At 31.5% G+C, this 25,400-nt stretch overlaps 1 protein-coding gene across 1 annotated transcript in view; it reads right to left on the bottom strand.

Moving 5' to 3' along the window:
• LOC129234271 (diuretic hormone receptor-like) overlaps nt 1-18,814 on the bottom strand; it is an 81,062-nt gene extending 62,248 nt beyond the window's left edge. The window contains exon 1 of the mRNA XM_054868266.1: nt 18,700-18,814. Coding sequence (XP_054724241.1) covers nt 18,700-18,814 — 115 coding nt within the window. The remainder of the gene's footprint in view (nt 1-18,699) is intronic.
• Between the last annotated feature and the right edge of the window lie 6,586 nt (nt 18,815-25,400).

Here is a 25,400-nt window from a genome sequence, read left to right as displayed (position 1 = left end):
TGAACATTAATTCGGTACATACTAGATTTTTTCTCCAGGTAGTAAACAAAAGTTGATTTAAAGTATCCTTATCAAGTTTTGAGAAGCTATAAATGATATATAATTAAATAGCCGTTACACATTCTTTGGGCTTTAGTAAGGAAAGCATCTTTGTAAAATATTTGAATTGATATACAGTAGTGTGGCAATTAAATGAGAAATGTTATTTTTTCGTTTTATCACGCGTAAGCTTAAGACGAAGCAATTTAAGTAAGCTTAGATTTTAAATGTCAGTTATTATCAAAGTAGAAAGTGTTCCTATGTACCTTTTCGGTAGCAAGTCTTTAATTTCCTGAGCTAGGTAGAAAGTATTCCGCAATGTTAGTTTCTCGCTTGTTGCAGGGGTCATCGTTAGCGTCATTAATATAGCTCAGAATCGTTTGATAAAGTGATTGCACTTAGAGAACACGTACAATTATAAAACCTTAGATAAAGTAAATAAAGAATAAATACCTTTGTGCTGAAAAATTGAAATGTCAGTAATCCAACGTTATTAAGCACAAAAACTTGCAAATGATTGCAGACACGTGTTTCGGTGTTACAAGGAACACCTTTTTCAATGCAAAGAAGTGTGAGCTTTTGGATGAAAAGTCATCCGAGAAGAGCAACACGGCGGAACAGGAGGTAGTATAAATATCAAAAAATAGAAATTAAACAAAACAAAAAAGATAAAATGACACATGGAGACAAAATTTATTATATAATTCCATCAGGAAAAAACCGTTAAGTAATAAATTTTAAAAGAAAACCCATAAACAATGCAAAAAGTCCAAAAATGAAACCACTCTGAATAAATTAGCAATAAATTTACCAGCGGGAAAAACTATGTATGGAAGCAATGTATCAAATGGAGAAATGCAGAAAAAACAGAGTGAAGGATAAACATATTGGAATTAGTTAATCACAAAACGAAATAAGAAAGCAAAAAATGAAAAAATAAAAGTAAGAAATGTACGACGTTTACATAAAAATAATAGCAAATCTAAACCAATTTTAACAAAGGAGTCCACACAGAGGAAAAATAGGGAATTGCAGTAAGATCGTTAACTAAATTAGAACGGTTCCTCAGTATGTGAAAAGATTCCCAAAAATCAAGATCCAACGAATTGGGGCATTTTTGGATAATTTGATAAGAGCTAAAATCAAAAGAGTGATTCGATTCCCAACAGTGTTGAGCAATACTGGATTTATTCAGCTGTTGTTTTCTCACATAGCTTTGATGTTCTTTTAACCGAAATTTCAAAGAACGGCGGGTCTGTCCGATGTATCCGAGTCCGCAATTGCAAACAATTTTATAGATCCCACAGCAATTAAGAGGGTGAATAGAATCTTTAAGAGAAGAGAAAGAAAGTTTATTAATAGGAGAAAATACCACTTGGAATTGGAATCGCTTCAGAATCTTAGCAACCTGAAAACTGATACCAGGGAAGAAAGGCAGAACAACTAAATTCTTAGTGTTAAAAGTTCTATTAAGAACAACATTTTGAGATTTTTTGCAAAGTTTTTTATAAATGGAATCAACTAAGGTGGGCGGATAGTCTCTATCAACAGCAACAGCTCTTATATAGTTAAGTTCCGCATTAAGAAGCTCAGGTGAAGAACAAATATTCATTGCACGATAAACATATGTGTTGAAAGCTGAATATTTTTGATTAGGAGGGTGAGACGATAATCTATGTGGGGGTAAGGAAACAGCAAAAGGTTTACGATAAACCGTAGTTTCAAAACCGGACTCAGTTCGAGAAACGAGAACATCCAGAAATGGAAGGCAATTATTCTGTTCTTTTTCACAAGAGAATTGAATATGAGGATCAATGGAATTTAAAATGGATAAAGCATCATCAATGCTTAGTTGACCGTGGTTCAAAAGAACAAAACAGTCATCAACATAGCGAACATAGAATTGAAACTGTAGTTTCTGAAACAACTTGACCTCAAAGTAATGCATGTAAATATCACTAAGGATGGGGCTAAGTGGGTTTCCCATTGCCAAACCATCCAACATAGTATAAAATTTACCATTAAAAACAAAGGAACTTTGCCTGAGACAAGTATGAGTAAGGAAAACTAAATCCTCAATTTCCTTAGAGGTAAAATGAAATTCAGACAGTCTACTCTGAAGGCATAACAATGAACCCTCGACCGGAACGTTCGTAAATAATGAGTTCACATCAAAAGAAACCATAAAAGAATTATTTGGAACGCAATTCTGAATTTTTTTGACAAACTCGATAGAGTTTTTTACAGTGAATACATTATTACTCATAAGAGGAGAAAACACAGAGACTAAATATTTTGCAAGTTTATAAGAAGCCGTACCAATATTGGAAACAATCGGTCTGAAAGGAATGCCAGCTTTATGTACCTTGGGTAAAGCATAAAATCTAGCGCAATTAGCAATAGAAGGAATAACAGAGCGTTTAACATTTATTGGAATAGACTGAACAGACTTGACAGCCGAAGAAATAGTCTTTAACTCATTTTCACTAGGATCTTTAGAAATCTCTAAGTATGGACCAGAAGAAATCAAATCATTAGTTTTGTCAACATAAGATGATTTGTCAAGAACAACAATTTGACCACCCTTGTCAGCTTTAGTAACAACAATATCTGAATTAGAAGTTAAATTCTTTACAGTACGCCGAACAGTATTAGTAAAGACGGGATTGGAAATTCTAGAATTAAAGTCCACATTAGAAGCAATAAGATGCCTAACGCAATCTTTTTGATTGGATGATAAGGCACTAAATTTAAAAGCTTTCTCAATAGGAGCAATAAGCTTAGAAAAAGAAGGTTTGCTGGCCAGAGCAAAGTTATCATTGCATTTTAGAGCATTAATTTGAGAACTATTTAAAGGAACACTTGAAATATTAACGACAACATTTTTATTTACCACTGGTAAATTTTCCGAAGGAACAACTTTCGAATTTCTACAAAGTTTAGCTAATTTCTTTTTCAAAACAACTTGATGATTCTCCGTAGAATGAAGGGTTCTAGACCAAGAAGTTCTATCAACATAATCAAAATCAGAAATAGAATTTGAAATAGAGAGATGCAAATCATAGAGCTCACGTTCAATAAAAAGTTCGTTTTCTTCACCCAGTTTTAGTGCACTTAGGAAAAAACTGGTTTCTGTCTGTTGGTGAGTCTATGAAAGTGATTTGATAAGCGATTTAATAATAGATGAATTTCTTGCAAGTTCACAGCATTCAGCATTGGTTGTCATGTTGGAGTTCATACAGTAATTGGCGTAAATACGTTTCTCTAAAAATTTTAGTTCATTTAGTAAAGATCTTAACAACGTACCAAATGCTAGCTATCACTACTAAGGACTATCACACAAAAGGGAGCTTAAAATTTACATTTGAAAAGGGTAAAATTGAAACATTAGTGCACACACTCGGAGAAACTGGACTTTCGTTTAAGAGCTCAACGAGTCTAATTTCTCGGATACCAACATTGACTTTCTAGTATCTGGTTAGTATTGTTTTAAGAAACTAAGAGTGCAAATCATGTCAAAGATACCATTTTAACAATTAAAGTCAATTTCTAAAAACATATTATGCCTGTCTTATCTGATGAAATAGATACGTATGAACAAATGAAGAAGTAGCTTCTTTTAAACAATGCAGCTAATATATTTTCTCCGCAATAAATCATTTTAAAAAAGCAATTCTTAACAAAAAGTTCCGTCTAGAACTATACGAGCCTACTTTCTCGTATACCCATACTACTTTCTAGTACCTGATCAATATTCTCAAAAGTAGCTAAAATCGCAAATTGCTTCAAACGTATTTTTTTATTATTTTAAGTTAATTTATAGGAATAAAATATTCCTCACTCATCTATAAAAAAAACGAACAAATAAAATAGCAGCACCTTTTAAACAAAGCAGCTAATACATTTTTTTCCATTAAAAAATTCTTTAACAGCTTTCAAAACGAAAAAATAATAATTAAAATCAATAAGCTTATTAAAATAAATACATCATATCAAAAGAAAAAAAATCGTTTCTTTTTCCCCTGTTGTCAAAAATAGATTTTTAAATGAATTAATGCACTTACCAAAATAAATAAAGACAATAAAATGGCAACTTAAATATTTTTCATCGTCAAAAAAAAAAAAAAAAAAATCGTCTGCGCATATCTTTATGTAGAAACATAAATGACTTCGAGTTTATTTGCCGAAAACTGAATACCTAAATTAAAACTTTAGCGTGAAAATAAAAACAAATCATATCAACAATAATTATTTCACAGTTAACACCATAGCTGCCGAGTCGGAGTCGGAGTCAATCTCATTTTGAGGTAAAGGAGTCGGAGACGAATATCCAACAATCGGAGTCAGTCATTTGTCCTCCGTGTATAAATTTTTGCCAAAGCTACGAAGTCAAAGTCGAAGTCGGGGAGTCGGAGTCCGATTAATTGTCGGGCACAGGAGTCGGATTCAAGGTCAGGTGCCCCTAAATTCTCGGAGTCGGAGTCTGGAATTGGCGTCAAGAGCTATTTCCAACGAAATTTGTTTGAAACAAATCCGCCTTCAAATATGGAATCTACATTGACTTTCAGTTTCCCCGTAGACGCTAATGTAAAGGGATTTGAACTGTTCAAAATTGAACGGAAAATTGTTCAGATCAAAAAGATATCTTATCTACAATTTTTTCATCAAAAGCTTTTTCCTACAAAATTTGTTTGAAGTAAATGCGCCTCACAGTTCGGAATTGCCTTGAATTTCCCCGTAGATGCTAATGTTAAGTTTTTTGAACAGTTCAAAATTGAACAAAAAATAGTTAAAATCAAAAAATGAATTATGGGAATGAGATGTCGTCGCCGAGATCTTTCGAACGAAAAAAAGTTTATTTTGAATCGGACTATTCATTCAAAAGTTATTAGGGGGGGGGGACAGACAGACAGACCGACAGACAGACCGACAGACGGACCGACAGACAGACGGACAGACCGACAGACATTTTTCCCCATTTCAATACCCTACTTTCCAATTTTTAATTTTTCAATATTTATCTAACTATTTTATTTATTTTTGACTTTTTTTTGTTTTTCGGGATATTTTTAAGATGCATTAAGCCTTCTTTCATGCTTTTTTCTTCTTTTTCTGACTTTTACTGGGAAAGTAGGCTAAAAAGCGCATCAAAATAAATGCATTTTATTTGAAAAGAATCGTTTGTTGTTCGTTCTTTTGGTTAAACATGCAGCTTCTACGGCTTTTATCTTTCTTTGATGCCAAGAAAAAAAAATATTATTATATTTTAGAAAATAAATAAACAATAAATCTCATTTTCAATAAAAACATTTTCGTCGAAATCGCCTGCACAGCTCCTTCTTCAAGAAAAACTAGCTGATGGGAGCATCATCACATGACTTTCTTTTACGCCAATTTAATGATAATAGTGCCTTGGGGTAAGCAAGGAAACACTTTAAAAATGTCCACCCCTAGTTTGCCCTGAAACGAAGCAAAAAAAGCGTTTTACACAAATAAACTTCCCCAATATCGGAATTTTAACGTGGTTCAATGGTTAACTCTATCGCCAATAGCAACCAATTGAAACCGAATTCAAAAAATTGTTTTTTTTTTTTTTTTTTTTTCCCCGCCAAATTTTGTGACATGTTGTTAAGTTGGCGACAATACATGACGACCAAAAGCTTGGCGATCGATAGCCAAATGTTTACCAACTTATAGAATCACTTGAGTTTGCAATGAACTTAACACCAATTTTCCTCCCAAAAAAGTGTAAAAGTTCCCTTTTAGAATATGCGAAAGCAACCAAAAAGGGAGACATACATACATAAGTACATACAGACGTCACGAGAAAACTCTTGGTAATTAACTTGGGGATTATCAAAATGGATATTTCGGGCGTCCATACGCTCTTAGACATACAGGCACGTGCGGTCGGGTCGAAAAAACCACTCAACATTCATTCGAGGATGAGTAAAATGGAAAATTTGGTTCAAAATTTGAGGGAATTTTTTCCCCGTGAATACACTTCCTTTTCTATGCAAAAAGAAGTAAAACAAAACACTACGAATTTCTTCTTGATTCTCGTTGCCAAATAATAATCATAATTAATTAATTAAGTGATAATAATCATAATTAAACCTTTAGAATGAAAATAAAAACAAACCATCTCAACAACGATCATTTCAGAGTAAGAACCAGGGCTGTGAAGTCGGAGTTGAAGTCATGGAGTCGGAGTCGGGCTGGTTTTGGGATAAAGGAGTTGGATTCGAGAGTAGATGGCATTAGTTCCAGGAGTCGAATTCGGTCATTTTCCCTCCGAGTTTGTAATTCTACCAAGGCAGTGGAGTAAGAGCCTAAGAGGGAGCTACACTGGTTCTGGGGAATATAGAAGTCGGAGTTGAAGGCTCTAAAATCCTAATAGTTGTAGTTGGAGGCAGGAGCTGGTCATTTTCCCACAGTGTCTGTGCCCTGGTAAAAATATTTGATCTTTGAATTCATTTCCTTTTGATACTGTCGTAGTTTTCTCTGACTTATGTTTATGAAAATTCTACGAAATATGGTATTTTTTTTCATGACTTCTTTGATAGTTCTTAAAACCGAAATTGAGATTATATTCAGAATCTGCACATTTTTTAAAATAATTTTTCGTGCTGTCGTAAATGTTAAAAAAAATTAAATTTTTAAAAAAATACCATTAAAATAGCTAAATCTAAAAAATATCTCCTGTACATAATCCTTATTGAAAGCTTTTTCGAGCAAAGTTTGTTTGAAGTAAATTCGCCTTTAAGTTCGGAATCTATATTAATCTTATGTTTCCCGTCGATGCTCATGTTAAGGTTTTTTGAACGGTTTAAAAATGCGCGAAGGATTGTTTGAAGCAAATCTGTCTTTAAGTACGAGATTTATATTCGCCCATAGTCGCTTTTGCTCAGGTTTTTTGAACTGTTCACAATTGAACGAAAAATTGTTCAAACCTAAAAGATATTTCATTTACGTTGTTCTTCTTTAAGAAATGTCCCCAACATAATTTTTTAAAATCAAATATGTCGGGGGTAATAATGGGTACCGAGACACAAAAATTGTCAAATTTTGATTTTTTTTAAAATCACTTAAAAACTTTTAATTTTTTTCTGCTTAAAAGAACGTTTGAATCTTGTTTCTATCTTTATTAGAACAAAAGACATAACTACGTTTGATGTAAGCATTTAACTGATATTATATTTAACTTGAAATCTTTAAACGCGTTTTTCTCCATGACGCAATGTTCCCCGATTTTTTGCATTCAAACTCTTGTAAGTCAAGAACTAATAAAGATAAGCTGTATTCTGCACATTCATTGTAAAAAAAATACAACTGGGATCAAAAAGACGAAATACTGCAATATGCAAAATAAACTAGAAACGTCGATTCTTGGTTGATTTCACATTATTTTGCTGCTTATACGTAAGGTAAAAACTAAAAGAATGTAAATATTTTCAAAGATATATGAAAAGAGTATTAAAAGAAAGCAGTTAAATGGTATTAGAACAAAAAACTTTAACATTTGGATTTTTTAAAAAATATTTGAAAATGAATCATTTTTTTAAATCTTTTTTTCAAACTTTGCTGCCAATGCGCGATTTAAAGACAGAAATATTAATTTTTTTCATTATTTTTTCCCATGTTTATGATGACAATACACAACTTCTGTTTGCTATTAGAATTTTGCTTATCTAAAATTTTCATTTTTCGACCCACCCTAATATACATACATTTATACATACTTATATTTTTTAACACGACAAGGCATAACAGTAAAAATTCATATTCCAAAATCCTAACAAAGGTAAATAAAATAATGGTTCAGTGGTGTTTACGACAAAACAAATTTTACGGAACTTTTCTTTTCTGATCCTCAAGAAACGTGTGCAGAGTCAGATAGAAACTCATCAAAAGAAATTTTTGGACGGAAAAAATTGTCTGCCCAAGTACTAAATAAAAGCAGTGAAACAACGTCTCTTTGTCAAAATTTACTGCAAAAAATAAACGGGAAACACAATTTTAAACAATGCCCTAGCATGCTTTACGGACAAATAAGAAATATAGTTTTCAATTTCTAATTTTGAAAAAGTACTATTTTAAACAAAACTGGTTAAATTTAGTGTTTTAGATAAAACTTTGTTGCTTCAAAAAGTTTTCAAATAAAGCACACTTTTTTGATGAAAAACATTTTGTAGCACTGGAAATAATTTAAAATAAAATGTAAAAGATTGACAAAACAAAGTTTTTTTTTAAAGCAGGGCATGTATTTTTTTTAAACTTGTGTTTCCCTTTAAGTCTTGATTTCAAAATGTTGGTCATTATGATTTTAAAGAAAAGTCTTACATTGTGATAAAGGTGAAGCATTATTAATGTAAAGAAAAAAGAAAGTTAGAAAACTTCAGGATGCTTCAAGTTCTTGCATTATTAATAAACACATTCATAAAAGCTTAAACAAGAATATGTAAGACATACGGCACCAAAAAATAAAAAAAAGAAATAATAATAATAATAAACGCTTTAAAGCTTTTTCGGACACAATTTGAAGTTCTGAAGATAAAAATAAACTTTTTATTTCCTGTAAAATTTAAGAAATAAAAGTTCTCAAAGTTAATTAAAAAACCACGTCACGATCAAAAACTTCAGCGAGTTTTAGACTTTGACGGTAAAGTAAAGTGAAAATATTAAGCTGTCTTTAACTCTTTCGTTAAGGTTGGTTTAGCAAATACTTTTTTCCATTTTTTTAAATAAAATGACAAAATAATTGAAAAAGTTCAGAAGAAAGATCGCTTCAGATTGAAATGAAATGCTTTTTGCCTGAACTTTATGTTAGACAAAGAAATAAAACTTTCTAGTCAGTTTTTTTTTTTTTTTTTTTTTTTTTTTTTTTTTTTTTTAAGGTGGTACAAAAAGGGAGAAAAGAATTTATAGAATGCACTAATGCACTAAGTTCAGGATAAAAATTGAACTCTTTGTACGAAAAAGTAAACAACGTGTTTTCAACAACCTAATAGAAAAGTAAATAAGCAGCTTGCCAAAAGTATTTTTTGGCCTTAAATCAAATATAAGTTTGAAATTACTTCATATTACCATATATTTTTATTTTACATCGGCAAGCATTGTTTTTAATTTTTTTAACATACGATTTGATTTTAAAAGAATAAATGGTTCTATAGAAGATATAGAATAGCTAAAAAGGGTTTTGCATAAAACCCTTTTTAAGGAATAATACCAGCAAGATTTGTTTACCAACAGCATACCCAGAAAAAAAAAAAGCTTTTTTCATGTTGGTTCTGCTTTTAAATTTGAAAGAAATAAGCAGAATTGCTTTGCCCTTTCTTTGGTAATTTTATTAAAAGTAGTATTTAACGCAGCAAAAAATTTACTTCTCAATGTCACAAAATTTTTGCCTTTGCACTATTGCATAGATCATTACAGTGTAGGGAGAACGATTTCAACAACTTCAAAAAAACTTCAAAAAAGGTTTATTCCCAGAACCATTGGATGATGTAATGAGCTGTCTACAGTAAGGCCCCTATATATACGAACCGACGCATCAGCTTGAGATCAGCCTTTTTGGATCGGAGCGCGTGTTTGAGTGGTTGTCTTTTCTGACGAGTTATCGTGTTTGGTGATTGTTCACTGCGAGCGATTATTAGCGGCACGTGAATTGTTTATTGAATAAAGTATTATTTTCGGCAAATTTGGCGAAATCCGAAACTTTGTTATGGTAACCCTGGCAGTGCAACAATGAAAAATCCGATCCAAAAAGGCTAAACTTAAGCTGATGCGTCGGCCTGTCTATATAGCGACTCTAGTCTACAGTATTGACAAATTTCTTTTTGTAAGCGTAAGTCCCAAAATTGCGATTTTCCGTTTGTAAGTGTATTGTATGTAGAATTCTATTCCGCTTCGAGCCATATGAACGTAATTCGAAAAAAAAAAAAAAAAAAAAAAAAAAAAAAAAATCCGTTGTAAATATTTAGTAGAGGGATTAAAAAAAAAAATTTGAATTTGTGTTTGTGTGTGTGGGGGGGGGAGGGTATCTGTATGTGTGTGTAGGCATGTGTTTGTGTCTGTGTGCAAGCATGAGTGTGTGGGTAGTTGTGTGTATGTGTGTAGGTGTATGTATGTGTTTGTATGTGTATGTATGTGTGTGTAGGTGTATATATTTATAATGTGTGTAGGTGCGTGTATGTATGCGGTAGGATATTGACGCAACCTGGAGACGAATTTCGCAAGAGTAACAGCATCGTGAGGCCTGTCAACGGTGGTGCTGCAGAGGGAGGCGGGGAAAAATAAAATCTAAGGAATTCAGAAGAGTCAAGTGAGAACAATAAGCAATCGTGATTGCTCAAAAAAAAAAAAAAAAAGCTTGTCCCCCTTTTTTTGCTTGCGCTAGGCAAACCTTTTCCTTCTATCCCGCAACGTAGGTATTTTGTGACTTTTGATAGCCCGTTGAACAGAAATAAAAATTATAAAACTTAATTCATTATCTTGAGGAGGAGGGTAGCAGTGGGCCACCAAGTTTTTCTTTTAAATTCAGATACGCTAAAAACTGGAAGTTGCTCAAAGTAATGAGTGTATATGTATAGGCTTATTCTTCTTTAAGTGATTCTAAGCTACATTAAGTGCCAAAATGCTGTGTTTTATTGGCAACAATCACTGTTCTCGCAGCTGATTGAATTTTTAATATGGTTGCGATTATCGTTATTTTGTGAGACCAAGATGTTTGTTGCAACTATTTCTAGAAAGATGAAATTGTGAGTGAGATCAAAATCCCGGTTGCAATTAGATTTCTATAGTCACTTAGCAGAAAGTATTTGAAAATAACAATGATTTGAATTTCCCTTTAGTGTAACTTACTTCTTCTTCGCTGGTGTTACAGCCTGTTGCAGGCCAAGACCGTCTCTTGACCGGGAGGTATATAAACAACCTTTACTCAGTTAGAGACCTTATAATAGTATTGATACTCCTGATTGGCCAGTCGACACAAATGTGTCAGCCATGTTTTCCCCCTCCAACGTAATGAACAAATTTCGTTCCTCGGAAGTTATACATTCACGTTTGAATGTTTTAAATTAACGTTATCTCTTTTCATAATGTCTAGAAGACATGGTTTGTTTTGAAATGAAACAATAATTAGAGCGTGCAAAACAAGCTTTTCAGAAGACGGATGATGTTTCCACACGGTAGCCAAACAGCAGTCTCCAAATTTTTACATGGTCTCTAGCAGAGTAAAGGTTGTTTATATGCGACAGGGAGTCTTCTTTTTCGGCGTTTTCCTTCAGTGTTGGAGAAGGTGACTCTTTTTATGGGGAATGAATTTGCATATCGAAATACGTGGCCCAGCCACCTAATGCGAGATGCCTTTATAATTTTTAAGATGTTAAGTTCGCCATACTTTATGAAAATTTCACGGTTATAAGCTCTTCTTCAACAGTAATCTTGTTTTATTGGTCCAAAAATCCTTCTTGAAATTTTTCTCTCAAGAATCAATAAAAGCTCTTCTTCTGCCCTGTTGAGAGCCCAACATTCACTTCCATACAGGACAACAGGTCTTATCAATGTTTTATATAGAATTGTTTTAGCTTTAATGCTATTGTAATTTGAATTTAATTGTTTTTAAGGCCATAAAAGCACCTATTAGCCATGGATAGCCTGTTTTTAATCTCAATATTATAGGTCATTGCTGCTTGAGATTATTATACCCAAGTATTTAAACTGCTTGACATTCTCAAATGTATAGTTGTTTACTTTAAAGGGGCAGTATCTACATTTCTGTTTGATGCAATCAAAAATTTAGTTTTATTTTCATTGATGGTTAGACCCATCTTACTTGCTGCAATCTCAGTAGTAGTGTAATTTACTACTTAGACTCAAATTCAGATCTTTATAATCTTTTTAGATTCCTCAGCTTCTGATAGGTATTTATTATCTCTTTTTGGAATAACATGTTCAATTCAGAAGCCCTCTAGTACTAACTACAGAACAACCATAATTATCACTGCTGTAGATTTCTAACAGACACAAGTCTCGTTTTTTTTTTTTTTTTTTTAAATAGAGTCCAAGTTTTGCATTTCTATTTTCGTCCATTCTCAGCAAATAGACCGCAGAAAATATTTTTCTCCGTATTTACTCTGAACTCAACGGACCTTTTATTTCTACGAACTCCGGCTCCATTAGGACCCAAGAGTATATTTCCAAGGGAAGACAAAATTCTTCCTTTCAGCTTGCATAGTCAGCTGCAGTTTTCACATGATGCTGGTTTCTTTTAAGAATTCGAAAACGATAACAATGCTGAAAAACTTACTTTTCTTTTCGGAAGTTCTGCTTTTCCTAAGAAAATATGTTTGGTAAGATAGGGGTATCTTTTTGTAGTGGTTAATCCCTTTGATGGTTTGACTTCAGGGAAAAAAAATTGAAGTTTCAATTCTGTAAGAAACTTCAGTTATGTTCCCATTACTACTGTTATAATTGGATAATTTGTTTAAATATTTATTATGTTAATCTGTTTTAGTTGTCAACGAAAAATAGGCTAAGTAAAAATTAAAAACTAGATTTTTTGCATACACAATTTATGCAATATTTAAATTTAACTTTAAGTTTTTACTTTGCGCAGCAAATTGTATTGTTTGGAAAACTATGTTTTTCCTCATCATTGTGAAATATTTTTTTATGAAGCCCGGTAGGTTCATTACACATTTAATTCCATACCTTATAAGATTAATTTGAAATTATTGGGCTGATAAATAATCCAACTTCGGTTCAATAGCATAAGTATACGAGTATATTTGTTCAGTAACTTTGTTATATTCATATTTGATTATATCATCAAAAGTTGTTTGTAATAAATATAAGTTAGAATATTATTAAATATTAAGCAAATGTTTGTGTTTTATGATCAGACTAACCTTGACAAGCACCAGTTTCAACCAGAAAAATTGTTATTATAGCAAATCGTTCGTATCGATGCAAGTTTTCTGAATTGAAATAGCAAACTTTACGTTACTCAAATTACAGAAAATACACATTTCTCTCTCCCATATTATTTCTTTACTAACGCTTTAGAACATTATTCCTTTGTAAGCGCATTTTTCTTGGTTTTACTCTGTTCACTTTAATATTAATTAAATTTCAAATTTTGAGTGATTTGTTACTTCATGGCTCAGAATACGATATATTATTTCATAATGAAAAAAAATAATAACACTGTGTGGCACGATTTTTCTAACATGAATTATTTTACGTGTATTAAATTATTAACACAATTGTAATCAAAATTACCAATTTATATGGATGTCTAACACGTCACTTTTCGTAGTTATAGCCTCTATAACATTTTCCCTTACCCTCGTTTATAACTTGATAAAAAATAATTTAATTCCATATTTATTTCAATAATTAGAAGTATAGAACAGTTTATTAGTATATAATGTAAAAAATATCAGCAACAGTTGTTGTTTAACATAATATTTTATTTCAATTAGAATTGCTGTAAGTTTCTGAACTGGCAACACTTAGTGTTTGAATTTTGCTCTTAATCAGGAAGAAAATAATTCTTCCGCCCTCACATATAAAATCGAAACTTTTTTTCAAAGCTACAGACAAAAATGGCATAGGATTTTCATATTTTAAAAGCATTTTTCCCGAATCGAGTCATGTTTCATTAAAACTAGGGCATTTTTGTCAACCCACAAATAAAAAAACTCATGAAGAACGATAACCTCTCTCACCCAAAAAGAACTAGCGGCTTAGTTGTGTCTAAAGGAGGAAATTCGAGGATTTTTAGTCCGTCTTTAAACTAAAAATGCCAAGTTTTAAGTGAAAAACTTGCAAAAATATGAAACGAATGCTGTGTAAAATGCCCTTGAAGATACATTTGCATTTTCAGTTCGATTTTTTCCCTCCTAATCTAGCAATAGCGAGTGATGAGCAAGGTGACCGCTTTGATAAAGATATTATACGTATAAAAGAATGTTACCAATGAAAATGGAAGGAAAAATTTTGGGAGATTACTGATGGTTTCTAATTCAAGATAATTTTACTATCCACACGAGGAAAAATTAATTTTTCGTCTTTTTCTTTTATAACATGCGAATTATTTTTCTACTTTCTGCTAAAACCTGTGCTATTTCTCCTCATAATGTATGTATAAGTGTATATTATTACCATTTTTGCATTAAAATTCAATGTATAAGTAAATAAACATGTTAAGATTTGATTTTAAAAAAATCAGTTGTTAGCCATTTATGGAAATTAAATTTGTCATAACTTTAAAATGGTACGTGTTACAGGACTTTAGTTTATATATTTATGCTTACCAGGAAACATCACGAGTTCAGTAATCATGAAAAAAGTTAAAAATGGTCGCATTCGAAAGAGTATCTTTAGAAAAAAATTTGACCCAAATATTGTGTGCCCTCGTCCTTTTGTTTTTGAGATATGGGGGGTCAAAGTCTGTCGAAATCTTACGAAAATTCGCCAAATTTAAAGACTTGGCAAGAAATGGAAAATACCACGTGATTTCATCGCCTGCGTCTAGCAAGACTCTCATTTCCATTTCTGGTCATCTGCAAAGCGCGTAAACGATGTTTCGAATCAACCCTTTACTTGTGTGGGTAAAATTAAAAAGTAACTATGAAGCCTGTGAAATGGAAACTAGAGAGCTTTATCCAGAGGAGCTACAACTTTATAACGAAATTGAACGAAGGATTTAACTTTGTAATCGTGATAATAATGCATTTCAGAATTTAAGTGCATTTCAAGTGTGTTTTACTTAACTAATTTAAGTTTGTACTCTTGTAATGAAATGTGTTGTAAGTAATTAATAATTATGTACGAGAATTAATATGAATAAGTAAAAAAAACATGCTTATTAAAGCTTATATATTGAAAATAAAATGGATAGTTTTTGATGTTGAAAGAACATGATCATGGATTGTAGTATCCCAGCTCTTATTTATTTTTTCAAAAGTTATTATCATTCATGAAGTTTTATTGTCTGACCACTGCTAGCGAAAATGTTTAATTTAAAATCGAAAAAAATAATAATTAAAAAAAGAAAACAACGGATAGTAAATGTCAAAAATTTGCACAGCAAAACTAACGATGTCGGAAATTACTTCATAACAGATTCTTATCAAAATTTTTATAGTCGACGTTCATTACAACAACCCCTGTAGTTCGAAAAAGTCTGTCACTGCAACTGAAAGTAGCTATAACGTAAATGCACATCATATTGCATGTTATTTAGTCTTTTTTAAAAATACTGAAGTCACTTTTACCAATTATGTTTCACGTTAAAAGGGAATTCAAATACGAGCAAAATAAAAATTAATAGTTTTTTTTTTATTTGACTTGTTAGAGGGTTTACACATAACTTGAAAACGATATACATAACGAAAAACACACTGGAAATATCTGACAGAAATCGTTTTTTTTAAATTTGAGAACATGGTTTGAAATCTTTAAAAATGTCGTTTTCTTCGTATTTAGATACTGTTGAAGACTTCAGATTTACGACTTTTCAAAAAAAAAAAAGACTTTAAAGTGTGTTTACCGTTTCTCTACGGTTATCATATTTTTTTCAAAACAGTTTCATCATCGAATAAACTCTTTCAGTGGAAATATTTCACCCGCAGAAGCATAAAAGTTTTAAACATCAGTTTTTTTAACAGTCTTAAGAATAACAAAAAATTCCATTGTTTTTACAATAAAAAAAAACAAATATTTCGGGCTGTGGCGTTTTCCCCTATACAGTTGCACGTTAATATGCCGGACACAAGCCCCTAAAAATTTCAATGCCGCAGTCTGTGCCACGGCACCCCGCGCCATTGTAGTCACCCCGAGTAAAGAATTAATGCGATATTTCTCACGCGCTTTGGTGGTGACCAAATATGGAAGTGAAATGTCTTGTCAGATGCAGATGTTGAATTCGCGCCGTACCTTCCATTTCTGAACAAAACTCGCTAAATTTGGCGACTTTACTAAAAATTTCGGCAATTTTTAAGACATCATATTTCGATAACGTGGTCACGAGGGCACGTAGTTTCAGTGCCATAAACATGTTTTCCAATGTTCTTTCGAATGCCACCAATTTGGAATTTTTTTGAATTTCCTTGATCGTGATGTTTCCTCGTTAGCAGGTCCAAATTGGCATAAATCAGGTACTGTCTGACCACGGATTGTATGGAAAGAAAAACATCCGTTTTACAGCCGGAAATGGACGAATCTATTATTTTTTAGCGATGTCAGCTTTTGCAGAAGCAGAGTCTCTCTCAAATGAGCGGAATACGCGCATCAAATTTTTACTTTTCCCCCTTATTCACATAGATTCATCTTATCTGGGCGTTTGAAAATTCCATGCAATCCGTGGTTGAACAGTATTTAACTCAATGTTATAGAAAAGAAAGTAAAATTTTGTCATGCAGGGTAATTGTTTAAGAATTTCCCATAAAATATCAGGAATTCATCTACATTTTAACAAGTCTGATTTTCCATGCACTAATTTTATTTCGTGCAAAAAAATTATATTAAGTATCTTCTACCATATTGATTTTTTGTGTCTATCATTGTTTCAAACATTTGCTAGGAATTTTGAATGAAAAAAGAAAAATAATCGTTAGTTACGATGCAAACAATGCAAAGTGAGTCCTTATAATTTGTTTGTAGGGTTAATAACTCGTCAATAAGAGCAAGAAAAATTTCAATAGCCCTATCAACTCGATTGTTTTTATTAAAACCGAATTCATGCATCATTAATCAAAGAAAAAAAACCTGGATAAATGCAAAAGTACCAACTGTTCTGTTAAGTTTTCAACTTCAATAAAATTTTAACCAATTAAAAAATCCAAAAAGAATATAATGAGTTAAAAATAGAAATAACTAGCATATTCTAACGCGTAGTGATGTTATTTATATTTTTAAAGCAAGAAATGAGCAGATAAAAATTCATTTACTGCTGGATGTTGAATATAGAGTATGTTCATATCTTTTTACTGTTAAAATAACAAATCATTTAAAGTAACTGTAATTGTAAAATGTCTATTTGCAATAATAACGCACTAATTAATTATTAATTGTGTTAGCGACCAAAAAATAATTGAAACATTCTTCGTTTTACAGTAAAATATTGTTGGCAATCGAAAAAACAATTGAAAATGACATAACATGGAAATTTTGAATTCAATTCCCAATATCACTACGTTCTGAAAATATTAATATCAACACAAATTCCAAAAAATTCAGGAACAAAATCGAATAACTAATGGATTTGCGCAAAGTATGTGATTTTGCGGTGAGATTAATTCCACATTCGTCTTTTGAATTTCTGGTTAGAGATGTAAGACTCTAATTTCTCCTTCACTTGAAGACAAAAGTTCCTGGATTGGGTGTTGCAAAATTAATGCATTTTTGCGATGACATGGAGTCAGGAATGGGCACTTCTACAACTTCTGATGAGTTTTATTTAAAATAAATTGAAATTCTTGAACATCCCATCACGTAGTTTATAAAACTTCTGTAGTTTTCCTACACAATTAAAAGATTTCCAATATTAGAGCAAGAGGAAAAATCAATATCCCCGATGCACAACACGCATAGACTGCAGACAAAATGTTAAATTTATTTAAAAAACCTACTTCGGCTTCAATTTGAAGAAATTGCTAACATAAAATTAAAGAGAAAATCATTTTACCTATTTTGAGTTCAAGTTTAGATTTTCGGATCGAAACGTCGGGAGATATATATGAATAAAAAATTGAAAACTCCACATTAACGATGTTGAGCTATAACGGAGTCAGTATGTAATAGTACTACTGTACTTTCAGTTTATAACCATTGAATGAACGGCGAATATAAATGCATGCCAATGTAGATTAGATGCAATGTACATTAATTATGTTTTTCTCCTTCGACATGCAAGAGTGTTTATAAACGAGCTGATGTGTGCATCACATGACTTCCTTTTACTCCAATTTAATGTCATTTCCCCATTATTGACATTTTTAATGTGATTCAATTGTTTACTCTCTAAATATCACCAACAATAGCCAAATAGAAACCAAATTTAAAATTAAAAAAAAAAAAAACATCGCCAAATTGGCGACAAAACTTGGCGGCCAAAAGACTGGCAATATATCGCCAAGTGTCCGACAAATTATAACACCACTTGAGTTTACATCGAAATTAACAATGATTTCCCCCCAAAGAGGGGCCAAAAAACCCCCTTAGGATCATCCGAATGTAACCAAAAGAGAAGGTGCACAACTAGGCCTCACTAGGAGTCTACGTAGTAAATTTCAACTTTCTAGGACATACCGTTTATGAGTTATGCGAGATACATACACACATACGCACATACATACGTACATACGGACGTCACGAGAAAATTCGTTGTAGTAATTAACTCGGGGATCGTCAAAATGCATATTTCGGGTGTCTGTAGGTTCCTAGGCACATATCCACGTGTGTTCGGGTTGAAAAAAAAAACTCAACATTCATTTGGGGGTGAGCAAAATGGAAATTAAGGCCGATTTTGGGTGAAATTTTTTTCGCGAATACAATAATTCCTTTTTTGTAAAAGGAAGTAAAAAGGTTAACACGGCATCAAATTTAATTAATTCGTAAAAAAAATGATAAGAACTAATGAAATATGTTTACCTTCAAAATTTTTCGTGAAATTTTCATAGCTGGTTTTGCAGTTCTTTTCTTCCGAAAACAGTTCTTCCATGCTCTCTTCCCCATCAGCACGAGTATCATTCCAGATGTTGGCCATGATGAAGATTGATATCAAAAGTTGTGCTTCACTCTATTTACTGCTGAATCATAATAACTTTATGTAGACAGAAAATTAGTGTTTGAAGCGAATTCGCAAGTTTAGTTCAAGCGCTATATGGGCTCATCTTCTTTACACACGTACCGTTTTCTTCATGTCTGTGAAACATAAACTGTTTCGACACTAAATCTGCCTTGAATCTATTCATTTTTGAAGAGGCTGTGAGTATTTCGTTCATCGTCTTATTCATTTGTTGTATTACGTACGAGTGAACACCACACTCTTTAGTGGGATGCAATGCAAATAGTTGTATACAAAGAATGTGTTATGACAATTTCAGTTGCTTATAGTTTCCATAAGCTTCAGGTGCTATAAGTGTCAGTTGACTATTTATATTAGGAAATTTCGGAAAATTATTATCGAAGTTTAAATGATAGCAGCTATTTGGCCTTCAAAATGACAGCAATAATTAATGGTTAGGTAGTGTAATAGGCTACTGCTGATGACTTAATAGAATGTTTTAAACATTAACTCTAACAAGAACTAAATGGTGTAAGTGAAAGCACTTATTTTAAAGAGGTAACTTACCACTTTTTTTAACCCTCCAAACAAGTGCCATAAATGAATCGTTGCTAGCCATAGTGTTTTACATTTTTAAATAAATCTCAAAAATATTGGTTATAATCTCGAACAAAACTGGCTTTTCGAAAATTTATGAATTAAATGTGAGACCAAAATATAGCTTTCATGACAAAATAATTAACGCGAATCACTCCCGAACGTTGTCCAATGATTAGTTCTAGCATGTTTTAGGTTTAGAGAGTAACAAATCTTTAAATTTAAAGCAAAACATTTGAGCTCAAGCTATGCATCAAATTGTATTGCAATGACTATGCGAAAAATGTCTCAAAAAAGCAATTCAAATTCTATCCAGTTCATCAGTGCGTTTCTTCTGGAACTCGTATGCTTCAGTTCATGTCAATGAACCAAACTTTCCGTCCAAAATATTCTAATTAACTGTCTACTGAAAATTTGCTTCACGCAATTTGAGTTTCAACTTTTTCGCAAATTTCATCTGTACTTGACAAGTCTATGCCTGGAAAATAAAAAATAATACCTTATTAGCATAAGATAAAAATAATCATGACGTTTAAGATTTAAATAGAAAAACATTTTACTTAAACTATCTAGTGCTAATTGCTGAGATTTATCAAAATGCACTTTTATTTTGAATTGAAATATCTTATGTTTATAGTATTTTTAGTACTGTGCTCTATAGCATGACGTTTGGCAAAGTTTTAGTACTATTTTGTGCCACTCACAGTTAAAGAATTCATTTAACGCAGCATATGAGAAATATTATGCGTAAGATGAGTAGAAAGTACTGTAATTTAAAAAAAAAGAAAAAGCAGGAGAAGCAAAATTTACCCACTCAAGATAAAATTGGAGATTAAAAGAGGTGTAATTTTTGTTTCTGTTATAATAAGGTTTACTTAAATTAATTTGACGTCAGTTTCTAAAAGAAACTACTTAATGCTATCCGTTGCTTAAAAACGTAATAATAGCAACTTGATTACTTAGTAATAGTAGGTGATAATTGCATTTGGGGGGGGGGGGCACACGGGTCTGAAATAGATCAACATATGCACATTACGTCACTTCATAAGTTTTCTTTCCTTTTCCTGAATAATTTTCCATCTTCCGATTTTTTTTTATTTTTTGGCTCTTTAATTTTACTTTTTTACAATTTTTAATAACAATTAATGTTTATATATTTTTAACGTTTACTGGAAAATACGTCTACGAACAGAAAAGTTTTTTTTTTAAATTAAAGTTCATCAAATGCATTAATTCTTAAGAAACTAATTAGAAAACAACCGCCCAAATTTGAACTTCAAGATTCGCTATGTAATTATTCTACATTGTAATTGCAAGGCTTGAAAATCAATCTTACCTTACTTAATTATTCATTTTGTAAAAAATGCACAATCCGTGATATTTTTCTTTAACACTATTTTCAACTCGTATTTATAATTATTATTACCATTCTTGTTCCATCATATACAAAAAGCTTTATAATTCGAAAATATATTCCAAATGCCAAATGTATCAATATCAAATAATGAAAATTAGAAGAGCATCGCGTTAAACTCTCGTTGAAAAACGAATTCGAAATGAAGGGGGCGTGGTGAACGAGGGCACGACTGACGTCAGGCCAATCAGGTATCGTTTCTTCTCGCTGCACTTTTGGGGCAATTACAATGCTTAATAAGTAATTAAATATTTTTTAGGCGGAAAAAAATAATTGGATTTTCGGATTTAGGAGACCATTTTTGATAAGTTAGCACAAAAATTGGAACAATTTACGAGATTGTTGTTGTCCATTCTGGTAAAATTGCATTTTTTAAAAACTTATTTTTAACAGGAAATAAAATTGTGTTTCGTGTATTTATGCTTAAATACCATGTGTAGGCTTAGTTGGTGGAGTTATATAATTTTTTTGGATAGATTGATCATAACATATGCTACTCAAAGATGAAAATTTTATAGGGGATGAAATGCAGCACTTTTACACTGCCTTTAAAATGCATATGAGTGTGACCAATATTGTATTAGTTATATCAACTATTTTTGCAGAAGCACAAAATCATGGCCAAAAGCGTTAAGCGTAACCCATGAAAAGCATTAGTAGAAAAGTTTCATAATTCACGCCAATGTTCCCAGATGCAAAAATTACCAAAATATGACATACATTTTTTTTTTCGAAAATTTCTTCTTCCATTGTTTAATGGGATGCCTTCTAACTTATTTTTATGAAGTAACTCGTTGTTTTACATCTGCATCATAGAACCGTGTTTTAAAGGATAAAAGTGAAACTATTTTATATAGTTCATTGTTTACTAACAAATAACTTTACCGAAGTGTAAGTCGCCGATTGGAATAAAACTTTGCACAGTGATAGAACACTTAAAAATATTGAACGCGTGTTTCATTTATCGGCAACAAAAACCTTCAACGGGGTGAAATTTACCCCTAAATATTGGATAGTTGAGAAATTAGAATGTACACTATATTCTTTCATTTTAAATTTTAATTACAAAAATTCAAATAATTACGAGTTTCAGGATTTTTCTGAAAATATTATTTATAAGAGTAAACCACCCCTCGCAATCTTACTCAGTCGCACGGCTAGTTGACTATGAGCAATTCAGTGTCAGATAAATCAACTTCTTTACCTCACCATTTCGGATTCAAATAAAATTTGCCATGAAGGACACATATCACAAGATATGTAATCCTATCAATTTTTATATTTCTATTTTGAAAATTGTTCAAAATAGAGGTCTGTTATAAAACTCAAAATATGCAAAAATAATTAAAAGTGGGTTCTTACAAATGACTGTAACTTCCTTCCTGTTCGTAAAGCTAAACAATACAAATTTTTATTGAGCTTCTTACGATAGATTTAAGTTTTGGGGTCAGTCACCGTGACGGAGTGATATTGGATGGTTTGCCCATCTAAATAGTATTTTCAGAAAAGTCCCGAAGCATGTCAACTTATGTTTGTTTATTTTTTTCAAATTTTCAATCATTATTTGAATTTTTGTAGTTAAAATTTAAAATAAAAAAAATATTATACCCTCTTATTTCAAATTTTCGGATACTTACGGGGTGAATTACACCCTGTTAAAGGTTTTTGTTGCCTATAAAAAAAAAAAAACACGTTCTATATTTTTAAGTGTTCCATTGATGTACAAAACTTGACTCCAATCGGTGATTAACACTTATTTAGGGTTACTTGTAAGTGCCTCTAATAAAAAATTGTTCAAATACGTTTGTAGTCTTTACTGTTTTAGAGTCTGATTTGAACTTAATTATAGAGCTGAACACATTGATTTACAATTCACAGAATCAAACTGACAAATGATGTTGCTGAAAGGACAAAATCAATTTCAAAAACTAGAACTGAAATTAAAAATTGCATTTATCGATCATAAGGAATTTCAAAATTACGACTTGCCTTAAATGTTATTTTGCAGCTTAAATATATTGCTCCGATTGAGCATAAACTTTAGACCAGATCCGGAAAATATCATTAATAACGATTGAAAAACAAAATCAAATATATATACTCGCTTTGATGTCCTGTTTTGTTAAGGAAATATTTCCGAAATCGCTCGTAGATGAGTCTTATTGATAATACATAAAGTGAAGACAGAGTACACTTTAATTAATCCTTCCTATAGTTGACTAATGTTTCTCGAGGTAAATAAACCTTGCGACAGCCACCTGACATCGCTAAGTATTGCAAAATACCCTGCAACAATATCCTACCGGGATTAGTTAATAGGAAATTTATCAGGAAATCTTTTCATTTTCTTTTATCAATTCAAAAACCCTTTTTAGTAAAGCTTTAAATATTTGAATTTAATGTTTGTTAGTATGCAGTGTGTTCAGGTTTGACCTAAATGGCCTTTATATCCTCAACCATTAGTCCTAAATGTATACCTCTGATTGCAAAAAACATTAAAGTAATGATACATTTAAATTATTTATAAAAGCAGTAATTTATTTTATCATTCAATTATTCATTTAAAGAAAAAAATCAGGTAGAAACTATTTCATTGAAAAATATTTGAACTATCAGGTAGCCTCGAATAATGTGACAATTTTCCACTTTTACTAAAGATACAAATCCACTACTAGAAATGAAATATATACCGGGTGTTCCGTTTTAACCTGCAAAACCTCTATTTTTGCAACCTTTAATCCTAGATGTAAGCATACTTCCAATTGCAAAAATTTTCAAAATCAGATTCAGAGTTATAAAAAAATAAAATAAAAATAGGTCAAAAAATACAATATTTAACTATTTATACATGCCTTAGGTCCGCTAACTTATATTTAAAGAAATAATCTCCATTGAAAGATATTACTAACACAAAAAATTTGACTTTTGTTCGACCAAAAATTTGACACTCATATCTCAAAGAGATATTCGAGTTCAAAGTTAGGGACCATATAGAAGTTGAGATTGGAACTTATCGCCCTTTCAGAGGAACGACATGTTGTTCTAGTAAAAAAAAAAAACAACTATTTATATATTTTTTTTTGTTATTCAAAAATAAATGCAAATGTTATGCCGTGATACGCAAAAACACACTGCAAAACCTCGATAAATTTGGAAAACCACTCTATGCACATATATAATTTTAAACCCTTGTTAAGTGCTATATTTCCCCTCAAAAGGTGTTATTGACGACGATTGTAAAGTGGTGTAAGTAATAAAACGCTACGTTTCATATCTCGGGGAATATTGGTCATACTAATGTCAAACTTTTGTGTTGGAATAACTTTTCAGTGGAAATATATATATATATATAATAAAAGTGAAAAATATTGAAAAGACCACACCAAGAGCCCATAGATGCGCAACGCAGCAAAACTAAAAAGCCAAGTAAATATAAAATTAAGCAAACAGAATTACAAATATTAAACAAATTATAAATAACAAATGATGATAAAAAGGAAAAATGCAAACAGCAATTAAGTAGGAATAGATAAAGAGTGAATCCAGAGCTCATCAGCCGTGGAGGATTCATTAATTATGGTCAAAAGACCAAAATTTTAACTATGAACTAGAAGAGAATGTTTAAGCTCCAGTACATGTAATATAGAGTAACAATGGGCAAACGCACCACTTTGCTAAACTAAAAACAATAAACTAGAGCTCAAACCTAAAACTAAAAGCAGGGGGTTTCGCCTCGACTAATTAGGAAAACAAGTTCCGATAATTAGCCTTCCACGGGACAGTACCTGCCTATAACAAAATTGTCTTACCTTGAAATCCACGTAAACAAAACCAAATCCATTGTTCAACCTGATAATAAACATTCCATTTGTCAACAAAACATTAAAAACATAAAAACATATCCAGAAATCAGTATGAATTTTTTACACGTGCGAAACAGACGACTCGGTATGTCTATGGACTGATTTCTGGATATGTTTTTATGTTTTTAATGTTTTGTTGACAATTGGAATGTTTTTTATCAGGTTGAACAATGGATTTGGTTTTGTTTACAGGATTTCAAGGTAAGACAATTTTGTTATAGGCAGGTACTGTCCCGTGGAAGGCTAATTATCGGAACTTGTTTTCCTAATTAGTCGAGGCGAAACCCCCTGCTTTTAGTTTTAGGTTTGAGCTTTAGTTTATTGTTTTTAGTTTAGCAAAGTGGTGCGTTTGCCCATTGTTACTCTATATTACATGCACTGGAGCTTAAACATTCTCTTCTAGTTCATAGTTAAAATTTTGGTCTTTTGACCATAATTAATGAATCCTCCACGGCTGATGAGCTCTGGATTCACTCTTTATCTATTCCTACTTAATTGCTGTTTGCATTTTTTCTTTTTATCATCATTTGTTATTTATAATTTGTTTAATATTTGTAATTCTGTTTGCTTAATTTTATATATATATATATATATATATATATATATATATATATATATATATATATATATATATATATATATATATATATATATATATATATATATATATATATATATATATTGGTTTGAC

This window comes from Uloborus diversus, chromosome 1 (assembly GCF_026930045.1).
Source record: "Uloborus diversus isolate 005 chromosome 1, Udiv.v.3.1, whole genome shotgun sequence".
In the NCBI taxonomy this organism is placed as follows: domain Eukaryota; kingdom Metazoa; phylum Arthropoda; class Arachnida; order Araneae; family Uloboridae; genus Uloborus; species Uloborus diversus.
This window is presented reverse-complemented; position numbering and strand designations above follow the sequence as displayed.